This window comes from Schistocerca gregaria, chromosome 10, assembly GCF_023897955.1.
Source record: "Schistocerca gregaria isolate iqSchGreg1 chromosome 10, iqSchGreg1.2, whole genome shotgun sequence".
NCBI lineage: Eukaryota > Metazoa > Arthropoda > Insecta > Orthoptera > Acrididae > Schistocerca > Schistocerca gregaria.
This window is the reverse complement of record NC_064929.1, coordinates 213,222,352-213,241,550: the sequence shown is the minus strand read 5'-3', so window position 1 is coordinate 213,241,550 and position 19,199 is coordinate 213,222,352. Positions and strand designations below refer to the sequence as shown.

The 19,199-nt window shown below is 40.8% G+C and overlaps 1 protein-coding gene across 2 annotated transcripts in view; it reads right to left on the bottom strand.

The window, feature by feature from the left end:
* LOC126293682 (uncharacterized) overlaps positions 1-16,589 on the bottom strand; it is a 110,541-nt gene extending 93,952 nt beyond the window's left edge. The window contains exon 1 of one of the 2 annotated variants that reach the window (XR_007552339.1): positions 16,483-16,581. Coding sequence is in view for 1 of the 2 variants with exons in the window: in XM_049986975.1 (XP_049842932.1) it covers positions 16,483-16,516 (34 nt within the window). In the remaining variant the exon portion in view is untranslated. Of the gene's footprint in view, positions 1-16,482 lie in introns of both variants that reach the window. The other variant, XM_049986975.1, reaches the window with a different exon arrangement.
* Between the last annotated feature and the right edge of the window lie 2,610 nt (positions 16,590-19,199).

Below are 19,199 nucleotides of genomic sequence, written 5' to 3'. Positions count from 1 at the left end.
ACTTGAAATTAGGGGAGGTTGAGGCCTGGCGGATATCGAGAACAGAGGATATACTGAAGGGCAAGTTCCCATCTCCGAAGTTCGGATAGGTTGGTGTTGGTGGGAAGTATCCAGATAACCCGTACGGTGTAACACTGTGCCTAGATGTGCTGGCCGTGCACCAAGGCATGTTTAGCCACAGGGTGATCCTCATTACCAACTAACACTGTCTGCCTGTGTCCATTCATGCGAATGGACAGTTTGTTGCTGGTCATTCCCACATAGAAAGTGTCACAGTGTAGGCAGGTCAGTTGGTAAATTACGTGGGTGCTTTCACACACGGCTCTGTCTTTGATCGTGTACACCTTCCGGGTTACAGGACTAGAGTAGGTGGTGGTGGGAGGGTGTATAGGACAGGTTTTACACCGGGGGCGGTTACAATGGTAGGAGCCAGAGGGTAGGGAAGGTGGTTTGGGGGATTTCATAGGGATGAACCAAGAGGTCACGAAGGTTAGGTGGACGGTGGAAAGACACTCTTAGTGGAGTGGGGAGGATTTCATGAAGGATGGATCTCATTTCGGGGCAGGATTTTGGGAAGTCGTATCCCTGCTGGAGAGCCACATTCAGAGTCTGATCCAGCCCCGGGAAGTATCCTGTCACAAGTGGGGCACTTTTGGGGTTCTTCTTAGAGAGGTTCTGGGTTTGAGGGGACGATGAAGTGGCTCTGGTTATTTGCTTCTGCACCAGGTCGGGAGGGTAGTTGCGGAATGCGAAAGCTGTTTTCAGGTTGGTGTAATGGTTCAGAGATTCAGGACTGGAGCAGATTCGTTTGCCATGAAGGCCTAGGCTGTAGGGAAGGGACCGTTTGATATGGAATGGGTGGCAGCTGTCATAATGGAGGTACTGTTGCTTGTTGGTGGGTTTGATGTGGACGGATGTGTGAAGCTGGCCATTGGACAGATGGAGGTCAACGTCAAGGAAAGTGGCATGGGATTTGGAATAGGACCAGGTGAATCTGATGGAGCCGAAGGAGTTGAGGTTGGAGAGGAAATTCAGGAGTTGTTCTTCACTGTGAGTCCAGATCATGATGTCAATAAATCTGTACCAAACTTTGGGTTGGCAGGCTTGGGTAACCAAGAAGGCTTCCTCTAAGCGACCCATAAATAGGTTGGCATACGAGGGGGCCATCCTGGTACCCATGGCTGTGTATAGGGAAGTGGCATCAATGGTTACAAGGATGGTTTCCGGGGGTAACAGACTGGGTAAGGATTCCAGGTGTTCGAGAAAGTGGTTGGTGTCTTTGATGAAGGATGGGAGACTGCATGTAATGGGTTGAAGGTGTTGATCTACGTAGGCAGAGATACGTTCTGTGGGGGCTTGGCAACCAGCTACAATGGGGTGGCTGGGATGTTTGGGTTTGTGAATTTTAGGAAGTAGGTAGAAGGTAGGAGTGCGAGGTGTCGGTGGGGTCAGAAGTTTGATGGAGTCAGGTGAAAGGTTTTGTAGGGGGCCTAAGGTTCTGAGGATTCCTTGAAGCTCTGCGTGGACATCAGGAATGGGATTACATTGGCAAACTTTGTATGTAGAGTTGGGTGAAAGCTGACACAGTCCCTCAGCCACATACTCCCGACGATCAAGTACCACGGTCATTGAACCCTTGTCAGCCGGAAGAATGATGATGGATCGGTCAGCTTTCAGATCACCTGTGAAGGCCTGCTTAGGCCTAGAAAGACTTGAAAACAAGAACTAAATGAAAAATCCAGGAATTCTACAATGCCATATGTACTGCTCCTGCATTGACTCCAAGGAGAAGGTTAGTCCAATTACAGCACGCACAGAGGCATTTAAACAGTCATTCATCCTGTGCGCCATACACAAGGGACTACACATCAGAGGCTGCTACTCAGGTAGCTCACTGTGTGTGTGGGGTGCACACAAGAGCTTTTTAGTTTAGGCAACTCTCCATCCAATCCAGATAACAATAAGTATAGGACATACAGACAGAAGTACCACTGTAAGATTGAAAGACAGGTGAGTATTAAAATTCTAATGGTAAACTGCCTAAGCACTTACAACAAAGTGCCAGAGTATGAGGTGCTCATGAAAAGCAGCAAAGCTCACATATACTAGACACAGGAAGCCGGTTGAAACCTGAAATTTATAGCAGTGGGATTTTGGGAGGAATTTAAGTGCATATTTAAAGGCTAGGCAAACAGGAAATGGAGGTAGTGTATTTGTTACAGTAGACAAGAAACTCAAATCCACCGAGATGGAAATTGAAGTTGCATGTGAGATTGTCTGGGCAAGACTCAGTACCAGGGATGGGCATAAAATAATACTTGGATCCTATCACCCACTAGGCCCATCTCCTGATGTAACTGAAAACTTTAAAGAAAACCTCAGTTCGCTTGTATGTAAGTTACCCAATTACACTGTAATCGTCAGTAGAGTTTTTAATCATCCAACAATTAACTGGGAAAATTACAGTTTTGTTACTACCGGGTGTGATAAGACAGCATGTGAAAATTTACTATACACCTTCTCTGAAAACTACCTAGAATAGATAGTCGGGAACCCCACTTGTGATGGAAATATATTGGATCTGATGGATGTCAACACTGAAACTGGTATCAGTCACCATGGCGAAGTTGTGGCAACAATGATGAGGGACAACCACAACAAGCAGATATATCCTCTCTTCTCGTTATCCGCCAGGCCTCAACCTCCGCTAATTTCAATTTGCCGCTGCTCATACCTCACCAGTCTTTCAACCACATCTTTGCCTCTGTACTTCCGCCTCGACTGACATCTCTGCCCAAACTCTTTGCCTTTACAAATGTCTGCTTGTGTGTGTGTGTGTGTGTGTGTGTGTGTGTGTGTGTGTGTGTGTGTGTACACCTGTCCTTTTCCCCCCTAAGGGAAGTCTTTCCGCTCCCGGGATTGGAATGACTCCTTACCCTCTCCCTTAAAACCCACATCCTTTCGTCTTTCCCTCTCCTTCCCTCTTTCCTGACGAACCAACCGTGGGTTGCGAAAGCTTGAAATTTGTGTGTATGTTTATGTGTGTGTATCGACCTGCCAGCACTTTTGTTTGGTAAGTCACATCATCTTTGTTTTTACATATATTTTTCCCAAGTGGAATGTTTCCCTTATATACCCACATCATATATATATAAAACAGAAAGAAACTTCCACATGGGAAAAATATATTAAAAATAAAGATTCCAAGACTTACCAAGCGGGAAAGCGCCGGCAGACAGGCACATGAACAAAACACACAAACACACACACAAAATTACGAGCTTTCGCAACTGGCAGTTGCTTCGTCAGGAAGGAAGGAAGGAGAGGGAAAAATGAAAGGGTGTGGGTTTTAAGGGAGAGGGTAAGGAGTCATTCCAATCCTGGGAGCGGAAAGACTTCCCTTAGGGGAAAAAAAAGGACAGGTGTACACTCGCACACACACACACACACACACATATCCATCCGCACATACACAGACACAAGCAGACATATTTACAGGCAAAGAGTTAAGGGCAGAGATGTCAGTCGAGGCGGAAGTACAGAGGCAAAGAAGTTGTTGAAAGACAGGTGAGGTATGAGCGGCGGCAACTTGAAATTAGCGGAGGTTGAGGCCTGGCGGATATCGAGAAGAGAGGATATACTGAAGGGCGAGTTCCCATCTCCGGAGTTCGGATAGGTTGGTGTTGGTGGGAAGTATCCAGATAACTCGGACGGTGTAACACTGTGCTAAGATGTGCTGGCCGTGCATCAAGGCATGTTTAGCCACAGGGTGATCCTCATTACCAACAAACACTGTCTGCCTGTGTCCATTCATGCGAATGGACAGTTTGTTGCTGGTCATTCCCACATAGAAAGCATCACAGTGCAGGCAGGTCAGTTGGTAAATCACGTGGGTGCTTTCACATGTGGCTCTCCCTTTGATTGTGTACACCTTCCGGGTTACAGGACTGGAGTAGGTGGTGGTGGGAGGGTGCATAGGACAGGTTTTACACCGGGGGCGGTTGCAAGGGTAGGAGCCAGAGGGTAGGGGAGGTGGTTTGGGGATTTCATAGGGATGAACCAAGAGGTTACGAAGGTTAGGTGGACGGCGGAAAGACACTCTTGGTGGAGTGGGGAGGATTTCATGAAGGATGGATCTCATTTCGGGGCAGGATTTTAGGAAGTCGTATCCGTGCTGGAGAGCCACATTCAAGGTCTGATCCAGTCCCGGGAAGTATTCTGTTACAAGTGGGGCACTTTTGGGGTTCTTCTGTGAGAGGTTCTGGGTTTGAGGGGATGAGGAAGTGGCTCTGGTTATCTGCTTCTGTACCAGGTTGGGAGGGTAGTTGCGGGATGCGAAAGCTGTTTTCAGATTGTTGGTGTAATGGTCGAGGGATTCAGGACTGGAGCAGATTCGTTTGCCACGAAGGCCTAGGCTGTAGGGAAGGGACCGTTTGATATGGAATGGGTGGCAGCTGTCATAATGGAGGTACTGTTGCTTGTTGGTGGGTTTGATGTGGACGGATGTGTGCAGCTGGCCATTGGACAGATGGAGGTCAACATCTAGGAAAGTGGCATGGGATTTGGAGTAGGACCAGGTGAATCTGATGGAACCAAAGGAGTTGAGGTTGGAGAGGAAATTCTGGAGTTGTTCTTCACTGTGAGTCCAGATCATGAAGATGTCATCAATAAATCTGTACCAAACTTTGGGTTGGCAGGCTTGGGTAACCAAGAAGGCTTCCTCTAAGCGACCCATAAATAGGTTGGCATACGAGGGGGCCATCCTGGTACCCATGGCTGTTCCCTTTAATTGTTGGTATGTCTGGCCTTCAAAAGTGAAGAAGTTGTGGGTCAGGATGAAGCTGGCTAAGGTGACGAGGAAAGAGGTTTTAGGTAGGGTGGCAGGTGATCGGCGTGAAAGGAAGTGCTCCATTGCAGCGAGGCCCTGGACGTGCGGGATATTTGTGTATAGGGAAGTGGCATCAATGGTTACCAGGATGGTTTCTGGGGGTAACAGACTGGGTACGGATTTCAGGCGTTCGAGAAAGTGGTTGGTGTCTTTGATGAAGGATGGGAGACTGCATGTAATGGGTTGAAGGTGTTGATCTACGTAGGCAGAGATACGTTCTGTGGGGGCTTGGTAACCAGCTACAATGGGGCGGCCAGGATGTTTGGGTTTGTGAATTTTAGGAAGTAGGTAGAAGGTAGGAGTGCGAGGTGACGGTGGGGTGAGGAGTTTGATGGAGTCAGGTGAAAGGTTTTGTAGGGGGCCTAAGGTTCTGAGGATTCCTTGAAGCTCCGCCTGGACATCAGGAATGGGATTACTGCGGCAAACTTTGTACGTAGAGTTGTCTGAAAGCTGACGCAGTCCCTCAGCCACATACTCCCGACGATCAAGTACCACAGTCGTGGAACCCTTGTCAGCCGGAAGAATGATGATGGATCGGTCAGCTTTCAGATCACGGATAGCCTGGGATTCAGCTGTGGTGATGTTGGGAGTAGGATTAAGGTTTTTCAAGAAAGATTGAGAGGCAAGGCTGGAAGTGAGAAATTCCTGGAAGGTTTGGAGAGGGTGATTTTGAGGAAGAGGAGGTGGGTCCCGCTGTGATGGAGGACGGAACTGTTGCAGGCAGGGTTCAATTTGGATAGTGTCTTGGGGAGTTGGATCATTAGGAGTGGGATCAGGATTGTTTTTCTTCGTGGCAAAGTGATATTTCCAGCAGAGACTACGAGTGTAGGACAGTAAATCCTTGACAAGGGCAGTTTGGTTGAACCTGGGAGTGGGGCTGAAGGTGAGGCCTTTGGATAGGACAGAGGTTTCGGATTGGGAGAGGGGTTTGGAGGAAAGGTTAACTACTGAATTGGGGTGTTGTGGTTCCAGATTGTGTTGGCTAGAATTTTGAGGTGTTGGGGGGAGTGGAGCTGGAAGTGGGAGATTGAGTAGATGGGAGAGACTGGGTCTGTGTGCAATGAGAGGAGGTTGAGGTTTGTAGGAAAGGTTGTGGAGGGTGAGTGAGTTGCCTTTCCGGAGGTGGGAAACCAGGAGATTGGATAGTTTTTTGAGGTGGAGGGTGGCATGTTGTTCTAATTTGCGGTTGGCCTGTAGGAGGATGCTATGTACAGCCGGTGTGGATGCGGGAGAGGAAAGATTGAGGACTTTGATTTGGGATAGGAGTTGACGGGTGTGTTCATTGGCCGAGTCGATGTATAGGTGAAGGATTAGGCGGGTGAGGGCTATGGATTGTGCTGTTTGGAACTGGTATAAGGACTGATGGAAAGAAGGATTGCAGCCAGAGATGGGAACTTTAAGTGTGAGGCCTTTGGGAGTAATGCCAAATGTCAGACAAGCCTGAGTAAATAAAATATGGGAGCGTAATCTGGCTAGGGTGAAGGCATGTTTGCGGAGGGAATGTAAATAAAATTTAATGGGGTCGTTGTAGGGATGTTGTGAGGTTGACATGGTATTGGTAGGTGGAAAGGGTAATATGAGGTTAAAGTGAAAGTAAAGAGAGATTTATATAGGGAGAGATAAAGGTGTGAAAAAAGTCGAAAAAGTGTTGGTTTGAGATGAGCTATGTTGATCATGTGCTGAACTTAGGTTGGTGAACAACAATGGGTGCAAAGGTTGGGTAGTTATGTTGTCTCCAGATCACGTTAAAGGGTGGGGAAATTCAAGAAAATTTCGAGAAATTCAAGAAAATTTCGACAAAAAAATTTTTTCGAAAAAAGTTTCGAAAAAATAAAATTCGAAAAAAATTTTTGAATAAAATCTCGAAGAATATGTGTGTAAATGTATTCAAAGGACTGGTTATGTACTGGCAGGTTATGATAATGAGGCTAACAATTGTTTGATGAAGAAATAATAACGTGTAAACCTGTGGGAAGCTGCTAGAAAATGATCGGTTTTGTGGGAAAAAAACGGGAATGGAAATAAAACGAAAGTTGTTGGAAAAAAACTGAGATGGTTGTGTAATGGGTGAAAGGAACTGAAGCTGTGAAATAGTATTCACGAGTTTACACGAAATGTTTGTAAACTTGGAACAATGGATTTTATAGCAGCGGTTATGTTAACTCTTTGCCTGTAAATATGTCTGCTTGTGTCTGTGTATGTGCGGATGGATATGTGTGTGTGTGTGTGCGCGAGTGTACACCTGTCCTTTTTTTTCCCCTAAGGGAAGTCTTTCCGCTCCCGGGATTGGAATGACTCCTTACCCTCTCCCTTAAAACCCACACCCTTTCATTTTTCCCTCTCCTTCCTTCCTTCCTGACGAAGCAACTGCCAGTTGCGAAAGCTGGTAATTTTGTGTGTGTGTTTGTGTGTTTTGTTCATGTGCCTGTCTGCCGGCGCTTTCCCGCTTGGTAAGTCTTGGAATCTTTATTTTTAATATATATATATATATATATATATATATATATATATATATATATATATATATATACTAGACAAAAAAACTTAGTAGTCTCATATCTAAATGAAGAACCTGAAACTTTCAGTGCAGGGCAGCAGCACATAGATGAATCTGTCTCAACTTTAAAAGAATACATATATTTACCCAGTAGAACAGTTCAAAATGGTAGGGAACGTCCATGGTATACAGGCACTGTAAAGAAACAGAGGTTACTGCATAATACCTGTAAAACAAAGCGTAGGGCTATAGACAGATAGATGCAGAATAAAACGGGTTTGGCTCTCAAGAGAGCAATGCATGATACCTTCTATGGTTACTGTAGCAGAATATTGTTAAATTATCTTTCACAAAACCAAAAGAAATTCTGGTCATATGTTAAGGTTGTTAGTGGCACCAAACTTAGTGTCCAGTCCTAAAGAAGTAAGACAGGAACTGAAACGGAGGGTGGCAGAATATAAGCTGAAATGGTTAACTCCATTTCCAAATGTTAATTTGCAAAGGAAAACCCAGGAGAATTGCCCCTCTTTAATCTGTGTACCACTGAAAAGATGAACGAAATAAGTATTAGTATCAGTGGTGTTGAGAAACAGCTGAAATCATAACTGAACAAAACTTCAGGGCACAATGGAATACCTGACAGATTCTATACTGAATTTGCAGCTGAGGTAACACCTCTTCTCCCTGTAATCAATCTTAGAGCCCTCAAACAAAAAACCATGCCCAGCTCTCGGAAAAATGGACAGGTCACATCCATCGACAAGTAGGATAGTAGAAGTGATCCAAAACTACTGTCCAATATCCTTGACATCAATTTGTTGTAGAATATTAGAACATATTCTGAGCTCAAACATAATCAGATAACTTTAACAGAATGACCTCTTCAGAGCCACCATCACGTATTTCAAAAATATCTATCACATGAAATCAAACTCATGTGACACACTGAAAGCTTCCGATCATGGAAACCGGGTAAATTCAGTACATCTTTATTTCCAAAATGCATCTGACTCAGTACCAAACCTACACTTATTGTCAAAAGTAAGATCACATGGTGTACCAAGTGATATTTGGATTGAGGACTTTTTGGTAGAGAAGACACAGCATGTTATTTTGGATGGAGTCTCATTATCAGATGTAGAAGTAAGACTCTTGCTGTTCATGTTGTGTATTAATGATCTTGCAGACAGTATTAATAGTAAAATTAGGCGTTTGGTAGATGATGCAGTTATCTATAATGAAGTTCTATCTGCATAAAGGCATATAAATATTTAGTCACTTCTTGATAATATTTCAACATGGTGCAGAAATTGGCAACTTGCTCTAAATGTTCAGAAATGTAATTTTTGCACTTTACAAAAACAAAACAATGTGGTATCCTGTAACTAAAAGTGACAATGATTCATCATTGGAATTGGCCAGCTCATACAAATACCTGGATGTAACACTCACAGGGATATGAAATTGAATGATCACATGGGTTCAGTCGTGGGTGAAGCAGGTGGTAGACTTCAGCTTATTGGTAGAATAGTGGAGAAGTGTTATCGGTCTACAAACAAGATTGCTTAACTAATCACTCATGCGAACAGTACTAGAATACTGCTCGTGTGTCAGATATGAGATACAACTAACAGAGGATATTGAGCATATACAGGGAAGCAGCTCGAATGGCCACATTTGTTTAATCCGTGGTGGAGCATCAGAGATATTGAAGGAACTGAACTGGAAGACTATTGAAGATAAGACGTAAACTATCACAAGAAAGTCTATTGACAGTTTCAAGAACAGTCTTTAAAAGGTTACTCTAAGAATATACTAGAACCTCCTATGTATTGCTCACATATGGATTGTGAAGATAAGATTAGATTAATTACTGCTTTTACAGAGGAATACGAAGAATAATTCTTCCCACACTGCATGTGTAAACAGGGCAGGAAGAAACCCTAATAACTGATACAATGGGACATACTCTCTGTCATACTCCTCATGCTTGCTTGCATAGTATAGATATAAATGTGGATATCCTCAAGGAAGCTAACAATTATGTAACACTATGGATTTATTGAAAAAAGGTACATTGAATCTAATCCATACACTAGCTGGCTTAACTGGAAGCTGCATATTACTACTGTACCATGGCAAAGTATTTGTGTGTGTGTGTGTGTGTGTGTGTGTGTGTGTGTATTTATGATAGGCTGGTTGTTTTAAATGATGTATGAACATGGGGTATTTGGGTTTTGAGTTGTTGGGGGTTTTGCTTCCAGTTTTTGGAATTGTTGGTGCTGGTTTTTTGGTGATGATAGCTGTGGCTAGGGCCACATAGCTCAAGGGAAAAAGACCAATTCCAGTGCTTTTCTTGGTGTATCGGAATGTTTTAATTTAATTTTTTTATATTATTTGTTTTGAGATGTTGCAGTGTTTTTTCGTTATTGTATATTTAGCTTCTCCCCGTCCTAAATCCTGATTTTCTGTAGTCGTCCTGTTAGTTTCAGTGCATTCAGTGCATTCTTGCAGCGAGACATTATTGCATCATTCTTATTTTTGTTAGTGTTTGCAGTGACTTCACTGTCACTTTATATATGCTGAAAGTAGCCGTTTCTGCCATATTGTTGATGCCATGCATCAAAGCAGATTGATGGAATCTGACACTTTTGTAATCCCCAGCATCAAAATGAATATGGTTTATAAGTTGCCCACACTATCTTCATAATTTCTCCACTATTACGTATACTCTATCCACAATCACTGTTTTTGAGTTTTCAACTACCCTCCCTACTGGTGAGTTCTTTCAAAACAGTTACAATGTAAATTTCCTAAAAGAGAAATTTCACAAATAAAACATGCAATTTCTCATAATGGAGTATCAAACATCAATGGTATACTAGTTTTTGTACACTGCATGCGCATACATAGGAACCATCCTATTTTCCCCACTGAGCACTATCAAATTTGGCAGTCGTCCAGGCCCTATCCTGACATTAGGAAAATTGCTGCCAAATCTGAATGTCATGGAGCAAATGGCAAAAACCAAAAGAAGCTGAAATTGCATCTAGACACTAATTATGTCTGGTGCATTTGGTCCTCAATCTAGCAGATATTTTTGGTGCCAACATACCGCAAGAATATAACACTTTGCTCACTTTTATAGAAAAATGTACACTAGTAGGAACAATATCGCCAAATAAACAGCAGCCATACACTAAAACAAAGAAGGTACTCTTTTTTTTATAAGCAGAAGCTTTTGCACTAATATACATGATTGAATTCAGATGGCATAAGTGTGAATTAACATTAAACAGTACAGTGATAGATTATTCTCTGTCTTGTGTTAACATATATCTTGACTCGCTCCTCTTCCCAGCAGGTTCTAAACCTAGATAAAATCTATGCAACATGATGAATGAATAAACAATTAGAGTGAGAACTACTTCTGTGTGGGGGTTTGAGTTTGCACAAAATGGCCTGCTGCGAATATGCTCTGAGCTACTAAACAGAGGGGCTGTATTTACAGTTTGTGTGACAATAGGCCAATTTTTCTTTCTTTTGGGGACTGCTGCCTGCATAGCGATTACGAGATAAATTTACAAATTAAGCATATTATTCTATCTTGGATTTAAATGGGGGTACCTTCTCATAATTAAATGAAAATAAGGGACCTTAAATTTGATGAATCCTTGATAAAGTACAGAGTGAACTCTGCTGCAACTACAAATTAAGTCTTGATCCAAATTAGGCCATATGTATAACTTTGTAAAGTGCCAATCCACTTTGTCAAGTGTGTTCACCTTTAAGTATTAGTAACAATTAAGTTTCTTGTAAGAGTCTAATTCCCATAATTTTTAAATGAAAACTGAGGGCCTGATGATCCACCACAGCAGGAGTGCAACAAAGACCTATGGGTTAAACACGTGTCAGAACTAGAGTTCCTTCTTTTCACAAACTCTCAACCAAACTGTCATCATCTAACCTGATCTACAACTCACACTACACCAACAGTCACCCTCCCATGCCAATAAGACATTCTAGATACAATACAGAAACAAAAGAATTATAGCCAGTGTTCTGTTTTGTATGTTTGTGCATGTATGAAGATATACACCACAACACCATCATGTCAAGGACAAAATTGACAAATGGTATTGATAGGTTTAGCTAATCAGAGGAGGAATGGCTTTGTTTTCTGAAAGACTAAATCTCTTCCGTTAACTTAAGTTTCCAGTTAGCTTAGTATGCCTATTCTACTTTTATCCAATCTGAGTTTATTAAAAGAAATTCTGAAGAAGGCTACAGAGTATAAACTGGACTCCATTCCAACATGCACTCTGTTGCAGTCATCACACTGGAATATTTACAAGCACATTGGTAATAAAGAAAATTGTCACAACCTGACAGAAGAAGAAGGGTGCTACTCATTATCTTCCATTAAAACATAAATCACATTTATAATGGAACCATTGCCCAGTTTATCCACTGCCGATCATACATCTGTAAGCTTTGTGGTGGAGCAGAGTACATCTTTGAACCAATGATTACTATACTAATCCGACACAAAAAATTCACGTTTGGGAGGAGGAGATGAATCGACATCGACAATGAGGTCATTAGAGTCTGAGCACAAGCACAGATTAGGGAAGGATGGGCAGGAAAGTGGCCTTGCTATATCAAAGGAATCATCCTGGTGTTTGCCTGAAGCAATTTAGGAACAATTACATTAAATCATTGATTTGCACGTCCCTGAAATTAGCAATTATTATAGCAAATGCAACTGAATGTTTCAGGTACACTAAGTTTCTCCACTCTAAATTCTCATAAAATATCTGGTCCTTATGCGTATTTACCTAGTTTGTATCTGCTAACAGAAAAATAACAAATTTCCGGATGGTAACGGATAAAAATCGAGAAAGGAAACTACTCCCTTTTAGCTATTTGACTAAAAAGTTGAAGATCTTCATTTACTTGTTAGGAGCCACCCCTCTTCCTGTGTTTTAGGTTTATGCATACACTCTACAATACAATCACACACAACCCAAAGGCACGCAGTAGCCCCCGCAATTGCAAGGAGGCCGAAAAAGCATTAAAAAACAACTTTTAAGGAGAACAAATATATAAGACCAATCATTCGACGTTCGCGTAAACTTAAATGAAATGTCGCAATACCATGCGCACTCCTCAATCAGCCCAATGTTATTTCTGGGTTTAATGAGACGATACCATGGATACTGAAAATATTTATATTTCCTTCAAAATTCAGGCAACCCGTGTTAAATTCGTGTACTTCATTTAAGAAGCTAACAGAGATACGGCTCAACATATATCGTTATACGGGAGCAATACGAAGTAACAGTACATATATTTCGTTAAATGACGGTATTATGACAATTTAAGAAACGTTGTTCTACGATTAAGAGCCTCATTCTATAGGTACCAGCACACACCGTGGTTATTGTGGGTGGGCCGGGCAACAGTATTGACAGAGATCCGGGGTACAGCATAAAGTGTGACCTGGCAAAGATTGCATCGGCATCGAATCATACCAGTGTTGGGTTTGTGTCGGTTCTGGAGCGCCACGACCGACCTCATTTGACCTCTTCTGTCAGGAGAGTTAATTTGGAGTTGGAACGGCTACTTGGATCTGGTGCAGGGTCACACATTGGTGTGGTTCCTGTTGATTCACTCTGTAGGTGGGACTATACTAGACATGGCCTACACCTCAACAGGAAAGGGAAGGGTAAACTGGCTGGGCTGATAGCAGGAAATTTAAAGGGGGGAGGAACTACATCTCATGGTGGAAACTCTTTTTTAGTGTAAGATCAGTGTCCAGTGGGAAACTCAGCCAGGCAAGTACTAAAGATGTTAAAAAAGTTCAAGATACTCACAAAAGTAAAGTGAAAAATAATGTTAGTATATTTCATCAAAATATTGGGGGCTTGAAGAATAAAATTGATGAGCTTCTGCTTTGTTTAGAAGATATAGAAACCAAGAATGTAATAGATATACTATGCCTGTCTGAGCATCACATTGTCACTGATATGCAAAAGGTTAGCATCAATGGGTACAAATTAGCTGCACATGTAAGTAGAGATAATATGATGAGAGGAGGAGTTGCCATATATGTCAAAAGCTTCCACAGTGCAAAAAATTTAGAAACTAAAAAATTTTGTGTAGAGCAACATATGGAAGCATGTGCCACTGAACTCAAACTAAAGGATGGCACTTTCATAATTGTAACAGTGTATAGGTCCCCCTCAGGGAATTTCCAGCTATTTCTGGAAAACTTGGATGCTTTGTTGTGCTATCTGTCAGACAGGGGGAAGCAAATTATCATTTGTGGGGATTTCAATGTTGATTCCCTGAAAGAGTGTAATAGGAAGAATGACCTTTTAGTATTACTCAGTTCTTTCAATTTGAGCTCCGTCATTGATTTTCCTACTCGGATAACAAAGAACAGCAGTACATTGATAGATAACTTTTTTATAGACCAAGATAAGTTTAAGGACATAAATGCTTATCCTGTTGAGAATGGTCTTTCAGATCATAGTGCACAGCTTGTTACAGTACATGACATAGCTCCATGCAGTATAATAAATCAGACTTTCAAAGCAGTGCGTTCAATTAACAATATAAATATTGCAAACTTTAGGGAAAGCCTACAGCAGCTAGAGTGGGATGAAGTGTATAAGGAACCCGATGCAAACTTGAAATATAACTTATTTCACAATACATTTTTAAGGGTATTTGAAAATTGTTTTCCCAAGAAAATAGTTAAACATAATTCCAAGAAAACATATAAAAAACCTTGGCTAACTAAAGGAATAAGAATATCTTGCAACCGCAAAAGAGAACTGTATCTAACAGCAAGATGGAGTACTGACCCTGAAATTGTTCAATATTATAAAAACTATTGTGCGGTACTAAGAAAAGTTATTAAAAAGTCCAGAAGCATGTGTATCATGTCTGAGATCAGTAACTCTGATAATAAAATTAAAGCAATTTGGAATATTATTGAAAGGGAAACAGGGCAACCAAGAGCACAGGAAGACTTTAGTGCAATAAAACTGAATGACAAGTGCACTAACAAACAATCAGAAATTGAAAATATTTTGAATAATCATTTTTTAAATGTTGTGGAGAAAATAGGATCTAGATCTTCACTAGAAGAGGCAAGGCTATTAATAGAAGAGGCCATACCTGCACAGTTTGAAACAGCTGTAATTCCACCAACCTCTCCCTCTGAAATCAGTAAAATAATAAACTCACTGAAAAGTAAAAGCTCTTACGGAATTGATGGAATTTCCAGCAAAGTACTTAAAGCTTGTTCCCCACAGATAAGTAGAATTCTCAGCCACGTATGTAATAGCTCTTTGGAGCAGGGTGTTTTTCCTGATAGACTGAAATATGCCATTGTAAAACCATTGCATAAAAAGGGGGATATGTCGGATGTCAACAACTACCGCCCAATCTCTCTTCTGACAGCTCTATCAAAAATTTTTGAGAAAGTAATGTATTCAAGAGTAGCCTCCCATATTTGTAAAAATAAAGTACTAACAAAATGTCAGTTTGGTTTTCAGAAAGGCTTTTCAACAGAAAATGCTATATATGCTTTCACTGATCAAATATTAAATGCTCTGAATAACCGGACATCACCCATTGGTATTTTTTGTGATCTCTCAAAGGCCTTTGATTGTGTAAATCATGGAATTCTTTTAGATAAGCTAAATCATTATGGTTTGAGTGGGGCAGTGCACAAATGGTTTAATTCATACTTAACTGGAAGAATGCAGAAAGTTGAAATAAGTGGTTCGTGTAATGTTAAAACAGCTGATTCCTCAAACTGGTGTGCTATCAAGCACGGGGTCCCACAGGGTTCGGTCTTAGGTCCTTTACTGTTCTTGATATACATTAATGACTTACCATTCCACATTGATGAAGATGCAAAGTTAGTTCTTTTTGCTGATGATACAAGTATAGTAATAACATCCAAAAACCAAGAACTAAGTGATGTAATTGTAAATGATGTTTTTCACAAAATTATTAAGTGGTTCTCAGCAAACGGACTCTTTAAATTTTGATAAAACACAGTATATACAGTTCCGTACAGTAAATGGCACAACTCCAGTAATAAATATAGAATTTGAACAGAAGTCTGTAGCTAAGGTAGAATTTTCAAAATTTTTAGGTGTGTCCATTGATGAGAGGTTAAACTGGAAGCAACACATTGATGGTCTGCTGAAACGTCTGAGTTCTGCTACGTATGCTATTAGGGTTATTGCAAATTTTGGTGATAAGAATCTCAGTAAATTAGCTTACTATGCCTACTTTCATTCACTGCTTTCGTATGGCATCATATTCTGGGGTAATTCATCGTTGAGTAGAAAAGTATTCATTGCACAAAAACGTGTAATCAGAATAATTGCTGGAGCCCACCCACGGTCATCCTGCAGACATCTATTTAAGGATCTAGGGATCCTCACAGTAACCTCACAGTATATATATTCTCTTATGAAATTTGTTGATAATAATCCAACCCAATTCAAAAGTAATAGCAGTGTGCATACCTATAACACCAGGAGAAAGGATGATCTTCACTATGCAGGGTTAAAACTGACTTTGGCACAGAAAGGGGTAAATTATGCTGCCACAAAAGTCTTTGGGCACCTACCAAACAGCATCAAAAGCCTGACAGATAGCCAACTAACATTTAAAAATAAATTAAAAGAATATCTAGATGACAACTCCTTCTACTCATTGGCTGAATTTTTAGATATAAAGTAAATAAAAAAAATAAAAAAAAACTTAATCATTAGTGTCATGCAATATTTTGTGTAATGTAATTTCTTGTACAGACATCTTTTATTAACCTGACACGTTCCACATCATTACGAAGTGTCGTATTCATGATCTATGGAACAAGTATTAATCTAATCTAATCATAACTTCGGCCGCGTTTCTACACTATTGACAAAAACAGCAGGTAAAAGAAATGTAACGGAGGGTTGCCAGTCGATGCCATGAGTATTCTTAACCATACGATGAAGCACACGAGTGCTCAGAACGTGAGAAAAGATGATATGTATTTACAATATACCACGAGACTTACCATACCACCCCAGACTAACACATCCATATGACATCCGCAAACCGCCATAATACGAATTTACAAAAACAAAACATCACGTGACCTGATACGCCATTCTCTCCTCGAACTCAAAGGGTATACCCCAAGTAGAAAACAAAGCAAATACGATAGTGGCAGGAAAAACTCGCATCGGTTTTTCAATGACGTTAGACTCGCAATGTATGCAGCTTTAAACAAATACGCAAAATATTTGTGAATTAACTTTGTCGCAGAAATAAGTGCACAAAGCTATTGCAATGAAATCATGAATGTTCCTAAATTAGCAAAAGAAAAATGATCACTAGTCCTCAGTAATGTAGTTTGCAAACGAATCATTGTTCACGAACAGTGGCTCAAGGGAAAAAGACACATTTCTTAGCTCTAAGCTAAGCTTGTGACATTTTGGACGGCAAAATCATGTTGGAAAAGCCTCAAAAGTACGATAGAATAGAGGCGGCCGTTCCTTAGAGACAGTGTATTAAAAGGGTTCTCCTCATACCAAGCAAATCGAAAACATAAAGTAGTAATAACACACAAACTAAATTATATGACTGGGTCATATTTTTCTGAGGCAGGAAAAATGAAAAGTGGACCCCTCAAGGATCCATTCATGCACCTGTCCTTTCCTTTCTCTACATAAACAACCTTGTTTTCAGATGACACTCTCTCAGGGAAAATCCCATGTCCACTACACGCAAACATAATTAAAGTTACGGACCAGCTACATGACGGGTTGGAAGGATATAAGCTAATAACAAATACATTCAACACAATTTTTCTAAGCTTCTGCCCCAACACCTACGTAACAATAAACTCGAATGGAACTACAGCCTCTCTGGAAGCAATCTTTAGGCATATGGCTTCAACATTATTTTAAAGAGCAGGCACACATTTCAAAGACACACGTGACACAAAAGAAAGTACGCTGCCCTACTATTAATTGCACCGACAAGCGAACTTGCACACCGACTCAGTGGCAAACTTTGCCCAGTTACACAGAACTCTACAGTTTGGGATTATATTCCAGTATAGCACAACTCCTATCTCATTCATTTTCTTGACCTAAAAAAGTGCTGTAGCAGCAATGCACCATGCACAACAAAAAGAATCCTGCTGGTGTGTCTTTCAAAAGTCTTCCATCTTTCCACTGCCCTACATGTTTTTTTCTGCTAACGGCCTTGCCACCATGGTAACACCGGTTTCACATCAGATCACTAAAGTTAAACGCTGTCACACTCGGCCAGCACTTGGATGGGTCACCGTCCTTGTCCGCCGAGTGCTGTTGGCAAGCAGGATGTGCTCCACCCATGTGAGGCCAATTGAGAAGCTGCTTGATTGAGAACTAACGACACTGGTCACAAAACCTCAAAATAGCTGCGAACGTGGTGAGTTGATCCCATGCCCCTCCGTATCTGCATGTGCTGACACCTAAGGTCTCAGGGAGACCTGGTGGCCAGATAGTACCATTGGGCCTGGAAGGCCTGCTCGAATGGTGTTTTTTTGTTTGTTTGTTTGTTTCTGTGAGACAGACTTTAAAAGAGATAAAAAAACATCTAGTATGTATGAACATTTTACAGTACTGGGCAAAAAGACAGGTCCCATGGCACGTACGATACAACCTAAACCTTTAAAGCTTCAGCTAGAGGTAGTGGTGCACAGAAGTACAATTGTTTTGCCACTAAAGCTGTTTCCTCATTTTCACTGCCTTACAAATCACTAAGGGAATTCTAATTAGATCACTTCTTCTATTCAGTGGCACAAATCTTAGACCATTTGAAATACAGCAGACTTTAAACAAGAATGCGCAAAAATTGGTACTGCTCCTAAAGCAAGATCTACTAGACAATTTATTGCACTAGTACAGTATATTTTATGGTTATATGTGACATATATATGAGGGGAGGGTAGGACATGGGGCATTGGTGGCAGTGGAGGGGGGGGGGGGGGGCTTGCATGTACTTGCACATGCACATGAGCAAATGAAATTCCATATTCTGTAGAGATTTTCTGGATGAACAAAGAACTTCAATTAGCAAGATGGATTGGTGGACATAAGGAATAGATAGGCAATGACATAACTGAACAAATACATATAAACTCTTGATGTTAGAACATTTTCACCTATTAAGGCAGAAAGAGTGCTGGAAAAAATATTGGATAATGTTTAGTTGGACTTACTGTGAATATTATATAAAATGATTTTACTTTGGTGGTACAAAATATTCATCAAAAACTGTGTGCTTAAGAAGCACAAAGGAAAAATTGTTGCCTATTGGCAGCTGTGTGTATGTGCGCATTTTATCTACTCTGTGCATTTTGTATACTGTATTAATATTGAGGAGTATATACATGGGCAGTGCTTTTCATGCTTTGACTTCATGTAATGTAACATGGAAATTTTATAACAAATTCCATAAGGTATGTGAAATATTGTGTTTTATATGATCCATGATATGAATTGTGGTCTCCTTCCAACCCCTTAGAAGTGTCTACACTGTGATCACGGGGTACAAAGTGTGTTCATTATGAAACATATGCTTCACACAACATGTTGGTATTGTATAGGACTCACTCCATTGTTTGCTGCAGTATAATTTCATAAATTGTCTATGAAAATACCTTCTTAAGGTAACATCGAAAAGTTATCTGACAAAATTTGTCAAATAAATAATGTACAAATAAAATGAATGTCAGAACGT